This window comes from Lithobates pipiens, unplaced genomic scaffold (assembly GCF_037356315.1).
Source record: "Lithobates pipiens isolate NorthernLeopardFrog02 unplaced genomic scaffold, aLitPip1_a1.2 Scaffold_10, whole genome shotgun sequence".
Lineage (NCBI taxonomy): Eukaryota > Metazoa > Chordata > Amphibia > Anura > Ranidae > Lithobates > Lithobates pipiens.
Window position 1 is genome coordinate 159,215,620 of NW_027507686.1, and position 18,444 is coordinate 159,234,063.

Here is an 18,444-nt window from a genome sequence, read left to right on the forward strand (position 1 = left end):
AATATCTATATATTCCACATGTCTTATCTTAAAAAGTCACATAGAATTCCTACCTAACTTCATATATATTTTTATATGACATAGATAACAGCACATATCACATTTATTCAAATAAATAAATTAAAAGATTAAAAACAAAATATAAAAAGAGAGATAATCAATAATCACTTATAAAGCAGCGGATATACAGTATCATTTTATACTCAGACCTGCTGGATGCAGAGAACCCAGTACAGTATGAAATAGGTTTCCCTCTTAGAAAGATCCCTCACTCTATTTGATCCTCTCCAAAAGGTAAAGACCCTGTCAATTCTCCTAAACTGGAGACTTGTGGGGTCTCTATTGTTAAATACCCGAAGTATGCTGACACACTATATGGTTTAAAACCAAGTAAAATATTTTGGATATGTTGAGCAATATGCTTCCTAAGTGGACGTTTAGTTCGGTCAACATATTGCTGACTGCACAGATATTTAAGATCATACACCATATGAATGGTGCTACATGTTATCAGATCTTCAATCTTATTTTGTTTCCCGGTTGTTCTAGATACAAACATATCTCTTCTCTCCTATTTACTCTTCATGTGGTGCATGGTCTACACAGCCTACAAGAGAAAAAGTCCTGCTTTATCCAAGAAGGTAAGTGATTTTTAGGAGGATCTAAAACTCTCTTAACTACTTTGTCCTCAAAAGTAGGGGCCATTTGGTACACAAAGTAGGTTGTGGAGGAAGGTGTGTACCCAAAACCTTATCCATCAAAAGTATGGGCCAATGTTTGCGGAAAATATCCTCTGCTTCCCTGTAGTGTACATGAAAACCAGAGATAAAAACCAGTTGGTGTTTATTATAAGATATGTTCACACTGTGCTTTCTCTCTCATAAAATCTTCCCTTGGGATAGCTTGTGTATTTTGAATGGACTTGAATGCACAGAATACCCTTTTTCTATAAATCTTTTCCTTAACGCTTGTGATTGTTCTAAAAAGTAACTATCTTTGGTACAGTTTCTTCTTATCCTTAAAAAATTGCGGATGATGGCTGCTATTGATTGCCAAGTAACAATTTCTGTCAGTGGCTTTAAAAAAAAACTTTAGTAAACAAACCATTCCCCTCTCTAAAAATGGTTAAGTCAAGAAAATTAATATTCCAATTGAATATTATCAGAATTGTTTTTACGTTCAGCTAAAAACTGATGTAAAGAATCCAAAGAGCCATGCCTCGCCAAGCCATGGTAACCACCTGCATACATAGCTACAGAGTTATTCACTTTTTAAAAATTAAAAGTATGTGTAAACTAATTTATATAACACAACCCCACCCTGAACAAACTTAAGAAAATGAAGTGAATGAAATACCTAACCCTACCTAACCTTTTTTCAAATAAAAAAATAAATAAATCACGGTTGCTACATAAACACCCCTCAATGCATAAATAAACGCAAAAAGTAAATAACTCGGCTATGGAGGTGGTACATTTATTAAATAGTAAATAATAGCAGTCTTTATTTGGATATGGCTTTTCACCAACCTCAGGAGAGCAGCCATATGGAGAGTTCTAATAAGATCATGAGATCTCTGGATCATTCTTTAGAGAAACAGGCTAAGACCTGGTGTGATATTATTTCTCTAAAACGTTATCTAAAGGAAGGAATAATTGCAAGAGGGCTGAGATGGGATGTGGCCCCTCAGGATACTTTAAATGATCAGGCATCTAAGGAAGAGTTGCTTAAAGTGGTTGTAAACCCATGGAAAAAAAAAAAAAGCAACCTGCAAGGCAAAAGCATAATGAGCTAGTATGCATACCATACTAGCTCATTATGAATAACTTACCTGAAAACGAAGCCCCCGAAGCGGTCCTCCGTCTTCATGTTCGCCGCTGCCATGTATCCCGGAGTGACTTCCGGGTCTCGCTGCTCCGGCGCTGTGATTCGCCGGAGCCGCGATGACGTCACTCCCGCGCATGCGCACGGGAGCCGACACAAGTGACAACACATAAAGATATCTGCTGTCTTTTTGTAAATATCTCCTAAACCGTATAGATTTAGGAGATATTTCTTGGACCTACAGGTAAGCCTTAGTGGTATGTAAGGGTTTACAACCACTTTAATGTTATAATAGGGTGGGCAAGGAACTCCAGGAATTGACTTTGAAATTAAGAAAATAAAAAAAAATGCAATATTGGAAGCTAAAATTAAAGATTTTCAAACCAAGTTAGGGATTCTGTGGAATGTACAAAGTTCAGCCGGATTTTACAGATAGGATTAGAGAAATTTGATTGAGACATTCAAGTTAAGAAAGGTAAGACATTTAGGAGGGATTTAACAGACTTTAAGAATAATAAAGTGGCAAAATGGAGTCACTAATGAGCAAGCTTGGTCTGAAATTGTTAGCTCCACCGTGGAATCTGTAAAGACTGACAGCAGCAATCCTGCTGATATACTGGATAGAAACAATGCAATCAAAATTCTCAGAAGAGAACCTGTTAGAGAGAGGCAACTAGGGGGCAATTTGGCCAAGTCAGGGAACTGACCTGCAGTAAAGTAAACCAATATTCAGAAAGGTTCTCTCAAAATAATTCAGGTTGGAAGGGTAGCCCTTACACACAGATTGGTGGAAGAAGACCCTTTTATGGTAGTGGACATAATATAACTAATTATAATGCCCCCATGTATGCTAAATTTGAACCTTTGTCTAGTTATTGGGGTGCTAATAGAGAGATGGTTAATGATTACTGTCCTACTTTCATTACTTCAACTTTGAGGCCCTCTGGGAACAGGGGGTACTTGGGGAGACCTCAGGGGTTCCACCCAAGGCAAAATGCATCAGTAAGGAGGTTGGCAGGGAGGAAACACAGGGGATGTAGGGCAGGGAAAAGAGTCCAACAACAAAAAAAGAATTAAGGAATTGTGAATAATGGTAATTTTAATTTAACTAGTGTGCAATTGACCAATAACAAAACTTTTGAAACTGGGTTTCAAATCTGCACCCAAAAGGGCAAATAATACATTGGAGGTGTTTATTGACACATAAATATATTAGAACATTGAACTTGAAGAAATATTTTTAGGTTATCCTTTGGATCAGAGAGTAAAGGAAAGAGTGGGTTGTTTATTAAAGTGTTTTTTTTTTAAAGCCACTGACAGAAATAGTTATTTGTCAATCAATAGCGGCCATAATCTGCAGTGGCTATGCAATATTCCCAAAGGCCAATGATAAGAAAAATCTGTACCAAAGATAGGGACTTTTTAGAACAAGTTTTAAAGAAAAGATTTATAGAAAAGGGGTATTCTGCAGGTATTATCGATACGACCATTCAAAATATACTAGCTATCCTGAAGGAAGCATGTCTGAGAGAGAAAACACAATTGAAAAGTGTGTTATATCTAATAATAAACAGCAATGGGCTTTTATTTTTGGTTTTCATGCACAATACGAAGAAGTAGAGTTTTTTTTTTTAGCAAACATTAGCCCATAGTTTTGATGGATAGAGTTTTGGGTACACACCTTCTTCCACAATCCACCTTTGTGTACAAAATTGCCACTAATTTTGGAGACAAAGTAGTTAAGAGAGTGTTAAATCTTCCTAAAAAAACACTTACTTTGCTGTATAAAGCAGGGTTTTTCTCTTGTGGGTGAACCATGCATCACATGCAGAATAAATAGGAGAAGAAGAGATAATTTTGTATCTATAACAACCTGAAAAACAATATTAAATTGAAGATTCAATATCATGTAACACTACTCCTGTGGTGTACGTTATTGAATGTCCATGCGGCCAGAAATATGTCGGCCAAACCAAACGTCCACTTAGAAAACGTATTGCTGAACATATCCAAAATATGCAACCAAACTCTTGAATAATCGGAAATGATGAAATGCATCAGTGCATGATGTGGCAGAAACAGGAAGTGACATAACCGAAAGTGATGCCATACTGGTGCTGATTGTTGTGGTAAGATTTAGACGGACTTCCATCTAAATGGATGTTCCATATGATATGTGTAATGCCAAGAATTGATCTGGAAGCATTTTTATATGGAATGAATTCAGGAGTTTTGTAATACTTCACTATTGGAGTATATTTCTTTTTAAGTGGCATAGGTTATTACCCCATGTGAAGAAAAGCAGAGGAGATGGGGCACCCTATTGAGCCGTATTTGGGTTGCCTATCGAGCTGTTATTGCCTGTCTGAAATATGAGATCACAAAAAGCACTGTGCACTTTGATGGAAGATGAATTATGTTGGACACCTGTGTATATGTTTCAGGAGTTTTATTAATGGACACGATGGACTTGTTTTAAGTGCACTTTTTAAATTAACTATTTTTGGGTTTATTATATCGAATTTGTATATTTTAAAGCATGCCTATGCATTTCACTCCACCTACTTGCTCCACTCTGTGCCAACCTTGTCCCAGGTACATTTACCTACCAAAAATTATCTTTTATTTCTAAGAAAGGTCAGTATGCACTTCTGGGTATTAATCCAGTAGTTTTCCTGTAGGAGCATTCTGTTTATACATCCACACATGTAGTTGAACATAAGAAAAAAAAAAGTAAAAACGGCATATTGTAAACTTCTGAAACATTTTTTTCTCATTAAAACAGCATTACAATTCTCACTGGGTGGTGCTCAGATAGCACAGATTTAAAGTATGTGTGTAGCCTGTATAGCATGTATAGCCTGGGCTCTTCTGTTATCCTGAGAGCATTGTGTTGATGTAGTTGATAACCACAAGGGGAACCTTGTGCTACGAGTACTGTGTTGCTGTCATTGAAAACCACTCCTGTAATGCACAGAAGATTCCACAGTACTATATATAAGGTCCTTCTGTACTGCACAGAAGATTCTCCACTGCTGTACTGCACAGCACTGCCTGTCTGACAAACATGTACATGGATGGTGGTTTGAGATCTTTACACTTCAACCCCCTTATCCAAGTTCATAACAACCTACCATATTCTGCAGCAGACTTCATCAGGGCCTTACAATTCCAATGTGGTTAAGATTCTAGCTCTGAAAGTCTAGCTGAACAGCTAGGACCCATAAGACCTGTAGACCCGAGTCACCTGACACATGCTCCATGAGGAAGGTCCTCTCTCACAACCAGGAAGGCAACCCCTTTTCCTAATCATCACCAATTCCTAGGCCAATCAAGCTTACACTAGGTCATCAAGGATGCTCCAGTCCCAAGATATTGTCTGTGCATTCTGTTTCACAGTCTATTACATCCCACCATATAGAGGCTGGTTGTTATTTTCAATTTCTTTACTCAAAGTGCAAACAGTTCACAGTAGCGAGGGCATTGCAGTTACTCTGGTAAATATTAACTTACAGTTCATAAAGATGATAACAGTCCCATAAGAGAGAAACCTAATAAAGTTCAACAGAGTGTAAGAAGGGAGAATTGTGGTACTTGCAATTAGTGTGCTGTGCGCTGTGTTGCTCATTGCCATTCAATGGTCACAGCCCTTCGTTTCTAACTAGGCCTCTCCCCAATGTGGAGAGCCCATACCCACAGCTCTGCTGGTACATCTCATCAGGACTAGGGATGGGCTATCTGTTCAAGTCTAACACGAGTTCGACTCGAAGATGGGCTGCTCACCCATTCGCCGAACAGCGAACAATTTGGGGTGTTCGCAGCAAATTCGAAAAGCCTCGTAACACCCTTTAAAAGTCTATGGGAGAAATCTTAAGCGCTAATTTTAAAGGTTAATATGCAAGTTATTGTCATAAAAAGTGTTTGGGGACCCGGGTCCTGCCCGAGGGGACATGTAGCAATGCAAAAACAAGTTTTAAAAATTGCAGTTTTTTCGGGAGCAGCGATTCTAATAATGCTTAAAGTGAAACAATAAAAGTGAAATATTCCTTTTATTGTTTCACTTTAAGCATTATTAGAATCGCTGCTCCCGAAAAAACTGCAATTTTTAAAACTTGTTTTTGCATTGCTACATGTCCCCCCATTTCACAAAAAGAAAGTGACAAAATGGCCCCGCCCTCAGCTACTTAAGAAGTGTCCGGCTTGTGCCGTGTCAATGGCTGGGTGCCTCCGGTGGAGGCAGGATCCTGTGCGTGTTCCTCTCTGGAGTTGCTGGAGATCATCCATCGCTGGAGGTCAAGAATTGTATTACATCGCTGGAGTAGGAGCATGGATTTATTGGATTACATCGATGTAATCCAATAAATCCATGCTCCTACTCCAGCAATGTAATCCAATCTTTTTATTTTTTTATTTTTTATTTTTAATAAAGGACTTCTCCCACGTTGTGTGTGTTGTTTTTTTTTTTACCATTTTGACACTTTCTTTTTGTGAAATGGTAGGGGTAAAATGTACCCGTTACCATTTCAAACAGGGGTGGCTGGAATCTGGGGGTTCCCTTGCTAAAGGGGGCTTCCAGATTCCAATAAGCCCACCACCCGCAGACCCCCACAACCACTGGGCAAGAGTTGTGGGGATGAGGCCCTTGTCCTCATCAACATGGGGACATCCTCCCCATGTTGAGGGCATGTGGCCTGGCATGGTTCAAGAGGTGGGGGGGCACTCTCTCACCCCCCTCTTTTCCTGCGGCCTGCCAGGTTGTGTGCTCGGATAAGGGTCTGGCATGGATTTTTGGGGGAACCCCACGCCATTTTTTTATTTTGGCGCGGAGTTCCCCTTAATAAACAATTCAGACTTGAAGGGCCTGGTAATGGAATTTTGGGGAATCCCTATGCATTTTTTTTTTCAATGACTGTTATGTGAATTGTTGGGACCGACAATTCATTAATAGCCAACACTAGCGCTAGTACTATAAATTACTTTTTTTTCCTTTAGAAATGTCATTTTGCTCTTGGGCTGTTATAAACACGGGAAACATGCGCCACTTTACAGGCACACTATAGACACCCCCCAGGTACGAAATGTAACCAGTTCCCAACTGGCCCATAGCCAAATGAAGGCTACAGGGTGGTTTGGTAACTCTGGGAGGGCGTACAGTGACATCCTCCCAGAATCCCACTCTCGAGCGCTCCATCCATGGCATCACAAATCACGGTTAACGGCGGCTGATCATGGCCATTTACCACATGATCGCTCCGTCAAATGAAGGAGCAGTCTGTAAACATGTCCTGACGCCGGTTCGTCTCTCCCCTCTGTGTACTGATCTGTACAGTGGAGGGGAGAGATCAGATGGCAGCAGCGCTGTGGGCTAGATCTCTAGTGCCCACAGCACTGCTCTGTAACAATTGCAGTCACATCCATGGATCCATCCATTCATGCTCAGCCATCCCTCCATACTCTGCAATACTCTACCATACCCTGCCAATACTCTGCCATACCCTGCCAATACTCTGCAATACCCAGCCATACTCTGCAATACCCAGCCATATTCTGCAATACCCTGCAATACCCAGCGGTACTCTGCAATTCTCTGCCGTATCCTGCAGCACTCTGCCATACCCTGCAATACTCTGCCATACCCTGCAATACTCTGCAATACCCTGCCATACAATGCAATACTCTGAAATACCCAGCCATACTCTGCAATACCCAGCCATACTCTGCAATACTCTGCAATACCCTGCCATACTCTTCAATACCTTGCAATACCCAGCCATACTCTGCAATGCTCTGCCATACCCTGCAATACTCTGCAATAGCCTGTCATACTCTGTAATACTCTGCAATATCTTGCCATACCCTGCAATACCCAGCCATACTCTGCCATACCCAGCCATACTCTGCCATACCCAGCCATACTTGGCAATTCCCAGCCATACTCTGCAATACTCGGTGATACCCAGCCATACTCTGCAATACCCAGCCAAAAGGTGTCAAACTAAAATAAATAAAGTAAAATGAACAAAAAAAAAGTTCAAATTGCTTCTGTCCCCATGTGCTTGCATGCAGAAGTGAACGCATACGTAATTCCAGCCCACATATGAAAACGGTGTTTAAACCATACATATGAGGTATTGCTGCGAGCATTAGATTACTTATAATTTTGGCCCTAGGCCTCCTCTGTAACTCAAAACATGTAACCAGTAAAAAATGTTAAAGCATGACTTATGGGTATTTTTAACTAGGGAAGTTTGGTGCCATTCCAGGAGTGTGTGCAATTTTGAAGGGTGACATGGTAGGTATATATTAACTCGGCGTAACTTCATCTTTCACATTATGAAAAAACATTGGGCTAACTTTACTGTTTTTTTTTAAAGCACAAAACTGTGTTTATCCCAAAAAAAATGTGTTTGAAAAATTGCTGCGCAAATACCGTGCGAGATGAAAAGTTGCAACGACCACCATTGTATTCTCTAGGGTCTTTGTTAAAAAAATATATAATAATTTTTGGGGTTCTATGCAATTTTTCAGCAAATAAATGATGATTTTTACATGTAGGAAAGAAATGTCAGAATTGTGCTAGGTGCTCCAGAACGCCTGAAGGTGCTCCCTGCATGTTGGGCCTCTGGAAGGGGGTTTAAGTGCCCAGTGGGTAAGTGGTTAAAGGAATATTTTCACTTTAAGCATTATTAAAATCACTGCTCCCAAAAAAACTTCAGTTTTTAAATCTTTTTTTGCATTGATCCATGTCCCCTGGGGCAGGACCCAGATCCCCAAACACTTTTTTATGACAATAACTTGCATATTAAACTTTAAAATTAGCACTTTTGATTTTTCATGTTCATGTCCCATAGACTTGTTTGCATGTTCGAACAAATATTTTAACCGTTCACATGTTCCGGATGCGAACCAAACAGGGGGGTGTTCGGCTCATCCCTAATCAGGACCACCACCCATGCAATTTAGTGGAACTGTTATGCTATCAAAAAGCTGGTGTCAAAACTGTTCACAACTGCAACTGCAGGTCAAACAGAGACTAAGATAACAGTTTGCTTGGCTGTAAATTATCAGAGGATTTAGTTCAACTTTAAGTATAGGGAAATCCTGACTCTCTGCATTCAGAGCAGGTTGTACAGTTAAAGGGTAAGTAATCCCTTCCTACAAGCAATTTGCTTTGTACTCCAATAAGTACTCACTGTACTGGTAGCTAACCTACCTAAACCCATCTGCCATTGCATGAGTAAACATATTTTTCTGAACAAAAATATGTTTTGTTACTGACAAATAACACATTCAAATTATATTTAACGTATCCAAGAACTATATTCCGAGATAGTCATTTCCACAAAACACTGCTCATTATTTCCTTTAGATTCCTTTAGTGAAAGAAAGGCAATAAAAATACTAGATTATATACCGCAATAATAAAGATTGTATATGTATACTATAATAATACCAAGAGAGAAGAGGGAGTGTTCCATATTTCCACAGGCTGACAAAGGGTACTGTGGCATGAGTAGGTGGTATAGTGGCCACACATGTATCGAGATGATCATACAGTCAGTCATTCAATAAAAATAAAATACACACCAAGAACCTCTAGTCAATCAATTTACTAAGCTCTCGATTGATCATTTTTATTTGATCATTTACATTTATAACTGATTGTATTTTTGATTGATATTTTCATTTATTTACAAAATACATAACTAATCATAAATGTTGTATTGTTTGATATTTTAATTGATGATGAATCACTTGTTTGGGATTCCTCTTAGTTAAATAGAACACAAATCACTACTTTTATGACAAATGTAAATTCCTTCTCAGGGATAAAGATATGTCCCCACCCAACACCATCTGAGTGCTGTGTTGAAAAAAAGAAAATTATCTAAATGCCACTTTTTAGTTACCCCAAGTCATGGTCACTTAAAGTGGTATTAAACCCAAAAGCAGACATTTATTTTATTGCAGCTTACCAATTCTTAGATGCAATGCATGTATTAATTTCCTTATTTTGGCTTTCTTCCTTCTATTTTTCTCTGGTTATCTGGGCAGCAAGTCTGTTGTTTTTGAAAAGCACAAGCTCTCCAGAAGAATGTATCAGTTTACATGGATGAGACAAACCATTTATTCATGTAAACTCCTTATCCCAAAAGTGAATGCTGTAACTGATCATAAAGTGTGAGCTGGGGTCTGACTTCAATTTATTGATGTATCTAAATATGCAAATACATTTAATACTACCCTGCCGGAGTATGTCTCAATAATACAGAAGGTAAGCTTCAATATAATACATTTTTGGTTTTGGATTTTATATCAGTCCCTTCCTGATTGGGTCTTTCTTCACGTATTCACTTGAACTGTCTACATGATGTGGACACTTCCTAGTTGAGGTGACTGACGATCTTGGGTGCCAATAAAGAGCTAGATTAGTGGTCTCCGCACCTGGAACCGTTGTCGAGGGACCTGGACAAGGGACATAGATGAGTATGGCTTCACCTGGTTAAGAAAAAAAGGTTTGAAGGATGGGTTGGAACAGGGATATGCAATTAGCGGACCTCCACAGCCCACAGGGGTCTGTTTTGTGTGGATGGTGTTGCAGACTTTGGAAGTTGCATGAACTATATTGCTGTAACAATGTACTGTAGCATTCAGAACAAAAACAAAACTCTTCTCTTCTTCTTTTTTCTCAGGTGGTTTCCTGAATCTGCCCGCTGGCTTGTTCTCTCTGGTAAACCTGCCAAGGCAGTCAAAGAGATGAAAAGAGTGGCCAAGCTTAATGGAAGGCAAGAAGAAGCTGAAAAACTTACTTTAGAGGTATGTTACTGACTTTCAAAGCAACCTAAGAAATACAATTAATAATTTTCCACTCCACAAAGGTTTACAAGTTTAAAGGTTTAAAAAATAAAATAAAAAAAGGAAGCTGCACATAACAGCTAAAAAGTATGTTACTAATAATGCGTGTAGTGCTTAAAGCAGAGTTCCACCCACTTTTACAACTTGGTCTTAAAGGACGTGTGTGTGTCCCAGAAGGGGACAGGGCCCTACAGGAAGCGTCATGTGATCCAAGCATTCTCTGAAGGAAACTGGTGGTGAAGCCTGAAGGCTCCACTCTCAGTTTCCCTTAGTTAGAATGGCGGCGCCTGCACCTGATCCGATGGATGGATCTAATGACAGCCCTGACATGGGCATTGTGATTGCACCTGGCATATACATGCGCATTAGGAAAAAGAACATCTTTCGCCCTCTCAGAACAACAGATGCCCTAACCACCCATTTAATCACGAAAGCTGGTCATGAAGTGGTTGCAGAACTCTTGAGGACATCTAGAAAAGCCTTATTTAACATTAGGTTCTATTGATCAGGCTCTGGACATTCAGATATTTGTTTTATATAGCAAAAGTGCTTTAACAAACCTTATTGAGCTCTGCTGAGTCACTGATAGAAGGGGGAGCAAGGGGAGCTAAGCTGCTGGAAGCAGGATTCCAGTACTTCTGCTGTGAGCAGGCAAATTGCCCTCAGGTATGGAGGTGAGAGCTTGTGCTAAGACTTATTTATAATTTGTTAAAGTAATACTAAAGCTTAAGTTTTTTTTTCTATAACAAACGTCATACTTACCTGCTCTGTGCAATGGTTTTGCACACAACATCTCCGATCCTCTTCTTTTTGTGTCCCCCGCCAGTGCTCCTGGCTCCTCCCCCTCGAGCAGTGCCCCTAGAGAAAGCTGCTTGCCCTGGGGGCACTGCTGCATGCTCGATCCTGAGCCACTACTCTATGTGTTAATAAGATGGATAGAGCTGTGGTCCAACCCCACCCCTGCTCTCTCATCAATGGTTCACTAGCTATGTCCCTATCCAGCCAAGGCTATCTTGCACATTGTTGGATCGGTACGGATTGGGGGGGGGGGGCGTGTTGCACACAGAAAGTTTTTATCTTCATGCATAGAGTTTGTAAAGATAAAAAAACTTCAGCCTTTAGAACCACTTTAAAAACATGTTTTTATTTAAATATCCATAGCCTTGTCACGTGGTCAACCCCTTTGAAACCGCACCATAGCTGAATGACGACTATAAAGCGTGGCCCCGCTTTCCCAGGAGGCTGTCATATGATGTCCTCCTGTCTTCTCAGTGCCTGCACGCCCCCTGTGGCTTGCATCGCCAGTGATCTGTGATAGCTGCATCCTTTGAATGCAGCTAATCACAAATCTGGGTAAAGAGCCAATCACATTGGCTCTTCACCACATGTTCAGCTGTGTCCATTTACAGCTGATCACAGATGTAAACTCTGAAGGTTTTTCCAATGGAGTTCCGATGGCGTTCCGACGGAATTCCACTGAAACTGTCTTGCGTAAACACGATCACACCAAATTCCGACCACCAAAAACGCAGTGACGTACAGCATGTATGATGGGACTAGAAAAAGGAAGTTCAATAGCCAGTAGCCAATAGCATCCGTCTCGTACTTGCTTCAGAGCATGCGTCATTTTTGGTCCAGCATACACACGAGCGGTTTTCCCAATAGGAATTGGTTCTGTCGGAAATATTTAGAACATGTTCTATTTCTAGGTCCAGCAGAATTTTAAACGTAAAAAGTCAGATGGGGCATACACGCGATCGGAATATATCTGTCGGACATTTCGCTTGTGTGTACACAGCATAAGAGGACATGTACATCATTTTGAACAGATTTGTATCTATGTTGTCTCTATAGGACAGAAAATTAAATGTCCCAAGTGGCACAATGATGGCACCAAAACCCTTACTAGAGTTTTAATCTATTCGATATCTATTACCTACTGCATCCAAAATGAAAGTTTTATTTTTATTGTATATAATTTTATTTTTAAAAAAGTTTTTTTTTTCTTTTTTTTTTTAAATAAATCTGAATTATTTTATTTAAAGTAGCATACATCTGCTTTCCCTAAAATAATCAATCATAGACAAATTTAACAACATTAATCAATCAATTGCAGGAACACAGGCATGGCCACAAAATTTGATAAACTATTATCTGCACAGAATTATCAAAAATACAATGAAATAATTATGATATTTATACACAAGTTTATTTTTTTAATAAAATTGTGACAGTAAAACACTGGAAAAACTCCTGTTATGGTGTGTTTACTGAACTTTGTTTTAATACAATTGGTCAAGAAAAGCCCTTAAAAAGAAGAAGAGAGTGAGTGATTGGGTCCTTAAAGCTCTACCTTTGATGTTAGTTCTCACAATATATAGAGCAGATCTGCATCATAACCATGAGCACCTCAATGTTTCCCTTTTCGTGCCCTTATGCTCTCATTTTCTTTAACTGCAGACACTAAAAGCTGATATGGTGAAAGAGGTGGCTTGTGGGAATTCAACGTATACAGTGTTTGATCTGGTTCGAACCAGTACTATTCGCAGAATATCCTTTGCTTTGAGCTTTGTGTGGTAAGAAGACTGTCAAAAATAGCACTACACTACTAATTCTGTATGTTAGTTATAAATCTGCAAGAGAAGGTAAACTGGAGTATTTTGATATGGAGCTAGAATTCTCCCCCCAGCATTCTCACCTTGATAGTGTGCAGAGGATGTCAGGAGAACACCTGGCACCCCCCGCCAAACCCCCCACGAAGAAGGCCTTCAGCGGGTCATGGTTTGCGGCTTCTCGGACATGGTGAGGGAGAGGGGTTGATGTGACTGTGCCTGGGACTGACAGGCACTTTCCCCAAACAAAGTTTACCTTACCAAGCTGGCCAATCACCGTACAGGTAGCAGACATTACACCCAGGCATCAGGCATTGCAAGCAGATTGTTTGGATGTTATGTCTGCTACCTGTATGGAGATTGGCCAGCTTGGTAAGGTAAACTTTGTTTGGGTAAAGTGGCAGTGCCTGTCAGTCCCAGGCACAGTCACATCAACCCCTCTCCCTCACCATGTCTGAGAAGCCTGATGCCTGATCACTTTGGGAGTGATGGATGCCTTTGCTCCCCCTTTACTAACGTGGTTCCACCCATCCACTCCTGTAATGATGTAATGGTCAAAAGATCCACAGTCTCCTCACTCCCAGAAGTGTTGAATGGTGAAGAGTCTTAAAGAAGCAGCAGCAATGGGATGAAGGGAAGGTAAAAGACATGGATCACCAGGGAGGTGAGCATCTTCTATCGTAGGGAACTTTCATCGTGATTTTATCATCACCTGACAGGATTGCTTTAATAAGAAAATGTGCAGTAAACTTCACAAGTCTTAAACTGGACACCTGTTACAGTATTCTGGTGGTATCTATCTATCTATCTATCTATCTATCTATCTATCTATCTATCTATCTATTTATCTATCTAGCTATCTTTATTTTCAAATACTATCACTCTTCATCTTGCCTTCTTACTTCAAATACAAAGACATCTCTATATGTCCTGGTGACCATTGTTACCAAGAAAGAAATACTTTTATAGATGTCATATACGCAAAAGGTGAGGGGAAATCTTCCCATGGGGGTGGGGACATATTCTGATGACAACACTCAGAAGTGAACACACCCTACTTTTAATAATTTGTTAATAAAGTCCGAGGCCAGAAATTGCCAAGGAACAAAATGCAGACAGTAATTGTAGTGACCAATTTCCCTTTCCTTGATTTAGCCAAAACTCAAAAAAAAGTTTTGGCTGCAGTTGTACTTTAATGGTCTGTACTTTTCTGTACCATATTGTACTTAACGTTTCTGTATTTTCATAGGTTCTCTACTAGTTTTGCCTATTACGGCTTAGCAATGGACTTACAAAAATTTGGAGTGAGTATCTATCTTATCCAGGTGATCTTTGGGGCTGTCGACTTTCCAGCCAAGCTAGTTTCCACCACATGCATGATCTACATTGGTCGGAGGGTCACACAGTTCTTTTCCCTTTTGCTTGGAGGACTGGCAATCCTAGCTAACATCTTTGTGCCAACTGGTAAGACAACAGGCCCTCATATTATTGGTGCACCAATAAAATAGCTGCATTGAGGAAATTAATATATTTTTTTAACTTTTTAGAGCTGCAGGCGTTAAGGACCAGTCTGGCAGTTTTTGGAAAAGGCTGTTTGGCAGCTTCTTTTAGTTGTGTTTTTTTATATACCACAGAACTCTATCCTACAGTCATCAGGTAGGTACAATCAGTCATGTTCCGCACTCATGAAAAATTAGGAATATGAACAATATTTTAACTCTAGGATTTGCTTGAAGGGTTGATGTTCTTGCAACTGGCCATAGATGATTTAATAATTGAAGATGAACTTCAGGCAGATGAGAATACACATTAATGCAGCTAGGTAATAATTCATAAATAAGTAAATGTATTTTTACATGCAAGTAGAGTAGGTATGTTCATTTGACTTGGTGTCAGCTTTTTTGAATACCCTATAAAGCAGCGTTCAGTCTGAGAGAGAGGGTGGAACAGGACAGGTAGCCCTTTAGGTTGGAAATATGTGACATAGAACATGCAGATGGTGGAAGAGAGGTGAGTGAGCAGAGGGATGAGCTCACCAGTTTTCTGCTGCTATTTTACTGTCCAGTCAGAAGGCTTTGGGTGAAGCGAGGACATTGTATTTGTTAAAGTGCATGTATAGCCTAAATCTTTTTCTATTTTGGATGAATTAGAAAAGGGTTAAAACCTTTGCCAAGTTATTTTTGCTTCCTGTGTACTATTATGGAAACTTCTAACCACTGGAGTTCAACAAACCTCCCAAAATTTTGAGATGGGAATGAGGGACACCTACTAACAAACGTATGTAGGCATAGGATGCATCCTTTGCCACACCCCTTAAAGGAGAATTAAAAAAAAAGGTTAATTGACCACTTAACAACCGCCCCATAGCCGAATGACAGCTACAGGGCAGTTGCTTAACTCTGAGAGGCCGCCATATGACATCCTCCCAGAATTCCGCTCTCGCGTGCCCCCTGGGGCGCGCACTCGAGAGCATGTGTGACCGCCGGGTCCATCGTGATCAAATGACGGAGTGATCACTTGTAAACAAACCGGCGTCATGTTATGGCACCAGTTTCTCCCTCCCCTCTCTGTACCGATCGGTACAGCAGAGGGGGAAGAGATCAGTGTCAGCAGCGCTGTGGGCTGCATCTGCAGTGCTCACAGTGCTGCTCACCGAAAATTAACTCCTCAATTCCCTTCCAATACTCTGCAATACCCTGCCAATACTCTGCAATACCCTGCCAATACTCTGCAATACCCGCCAATACTCTGCAATACCCTGCCAATACTCTGCAATACCCCCCAATACTCTGCCCGCCAATAGTCTGCAATACCCGCCAATACTCTGCCCGCCAATACTCTGCAATACCCTGCCAATACTCTGCAATACCCGCCAATACTCTGCAATACCCACCAATACTCTGCCCCGCCAATATTCTGCAATACCCGCCAATACTCTGCAATACCCGCCAATACTCTGCAAGCCAATACTCTGCAATGCCTGCCAATACTCTGCAATACCCGCCAATACTCAGCAATACCCACCAATACTCTGCCCACCAATACACTGCAATACCCGCCAATACTCTGCAATACCCGCCAGTAGTCATTGATATCCTGCAATACCCAGCCAGCCGTCATATGATGTCCTTGACTTTGTGCGGGGATATCTGAATGATGGGTGTAGCTACAGGCATCATTCAGATAACAGCTTTTTCAGCCGGCGATTCCCCATACCATAAGAACAATCATAGTGGCTGTTCCACTGCTTGATCATTCTTACAGGAGGTGAGAGGGGACATCCCCCCCTCTCACCACTCTCCGGTGTTTCTACCGACTAGCCAATACGATCAAAGCCAGAATCTTTTTTTATTTTTTTATTTCAGGCTTCCCAGCCTAGAGGTGAGATGCGGGGTCTTATTGACCCCATATCTCACTGTGAAGAGGACCTGTCATGCCATGTTCCTATTACAAGGGATGTTTACATTCCTTGTAATAGGAATAAAAGTGATCCAAAAAATTATTTTTGGGGAAAAAAATTTCAAACTAAAATAAATAAAGTAAAATGAACAATAAAAAATAATAATAATTTAAAGCGCCCCTGTCCCCATGTGCTCTCATGCAGAAGCGAACGCATACATAAGTCCCGCCCACATATGAAAACGGGATTCATACCCCACATGTGAGGTACCGCTGCGAGTGTTAGAGCGAGAGCAATAATTCTAACCCTAGACCTCCTCTGTAACTCAAAACATGTAACCAGTAAAAAAATTTAAATTGTCGCCTATGGGGATTTTTAAGTAGCGATGTTTGGCGCCATTCTACGAGCGTGTGCAATTTTGAAGAGTGACATGTTAGCTATCTATTTACTCAGCATAACTTCATCTTTCACATTGTGCAAAAACATTGGGCTAACTTTACTGTTTTTTTTTTTTAAAGCACAAAACTGATTTGTTTCCCAAAAAAACACGTTCAAAAAATTGCTGTGCAAATACCAGATGCGAGATAAAAAGTTGCAACGACCACCATTGTATTCTCTAGGGTCTTTGCTAAAAAAACCTATTTAATGTTTTGGGGTATAATTTTCTAGCAAATAAATGATGATTTTTACATGTAGAAGAGAAATGTCAGAATTGTCCTGGGTGCTCCAGAACGCCTGATGGTGCTCCCTGCATGTTGGGCCTCTGTATGTGGCCACGCTGTGTAAAAGTCTCACACATGTGGTATCGCCATACTCGGGAGTAATAGCAGAATGTGTTTTGGGGTGTAATTTGGGGTATGCATATGCTGTGTGTGAGAAATAAACTGATATTATGACAATTTTGTGAAAAAAAAAAAAGAAAAAAAAAATCTTGATTTTGCAAAGAATTGTGGGAAAAAATGACAACTTCAGAAAACTCATCATGCCTCTTACTAAATACCTTGGAATGTCTTCTTTCCAAAAAGCGGTCATTTGGGGGATATTTGTACTTTCATGGCATGTTAGGGTCTCAAGAATTGAAATAGGCCATCAGTCCTTCAAGTGTGATCAATTTTCAGATATTGGCACCATAGCTTGTGGACTCTATAACTTTCACAAAGACCAAATAATATCCACCAATTTGTACTTTACAAAAGATATGTAGTAGTATAAATGTTGGCCAAAATTTATGAAGAAAAACTACTAATCTGCTAAATTTTATAACAAATTAAGAAAACTTTTTTTACAGAATTTTCTGTATTTTTGCTTTTATAGCACAAAAAATAAAAACCCCAGCGGTGATTAAATACCACCAAAAGAAAGTTCTATTTGTGTGAAAAAAGGACAAAAAATTCATTAGGGTACAGTGTTGCATGACTGAGTAATTGTCATTCAAAATGTGAGAGCACCGAAAGCTGAAAATTGGTCTGGTTATTAAGGGTGTTTAAGTGCCCAGTGGTCAAGTGGTTAAATCCACAAGTGCTTTTTTTTAACAACTACTATTCCATTTTAATTTATTTTAAAATGTACATATGCAGCAAGTTAGAAATTGGATGAAAGGTTTAACACTGGGAAACACTTTTTGAAAGATAAAAAGTGCATTTTATATACAACTATATAGATAGGACCAAAATGAGGGACAAATGAGGAGGAAAGAGGGACAGAGAGACATTGCTCGAAATCAGGGACAATTCCTCGAAATCAGGGACATTT

The 18,444-nt window shown here is 40.0% G+C and overlaps 1 protein-coding gene across 4 annotated transcripts in view; it reads left to right on the forward strand.

The window, feature by feature from the left end:
• SLC22A6 (solute carrier family 22 member 6) overlaps nt 1–18,444 on the forward strand; it is a 118,848-nt gene that overhangs the window by 31,392 nt on the left and 69,012 nt on the right. For all 4 annotated transcript variants that reach the window (XM_077458544.1, XM_077458528.1, XM_077458521.1 and 1 more), the window contains exons 6-9: nt 10,518–10,641; nt 13,141–13,256; nt 14,542–14,756; nt 14,840–14,948. In XM_077458544.1, coding sequence (XP_077314670.1) covers nt 10,518–10,641; nt 13,141–13,256; nt 14,542–14,756; nt 14,840–14,948 — 564 coding nt within the window. The remainder of the gene's footprint in view (nt 1–10,517; nt 10,642–13,140; nt 13,257–14,541; nt 14,757–14,839; nt 14,949–18,444) is intronic.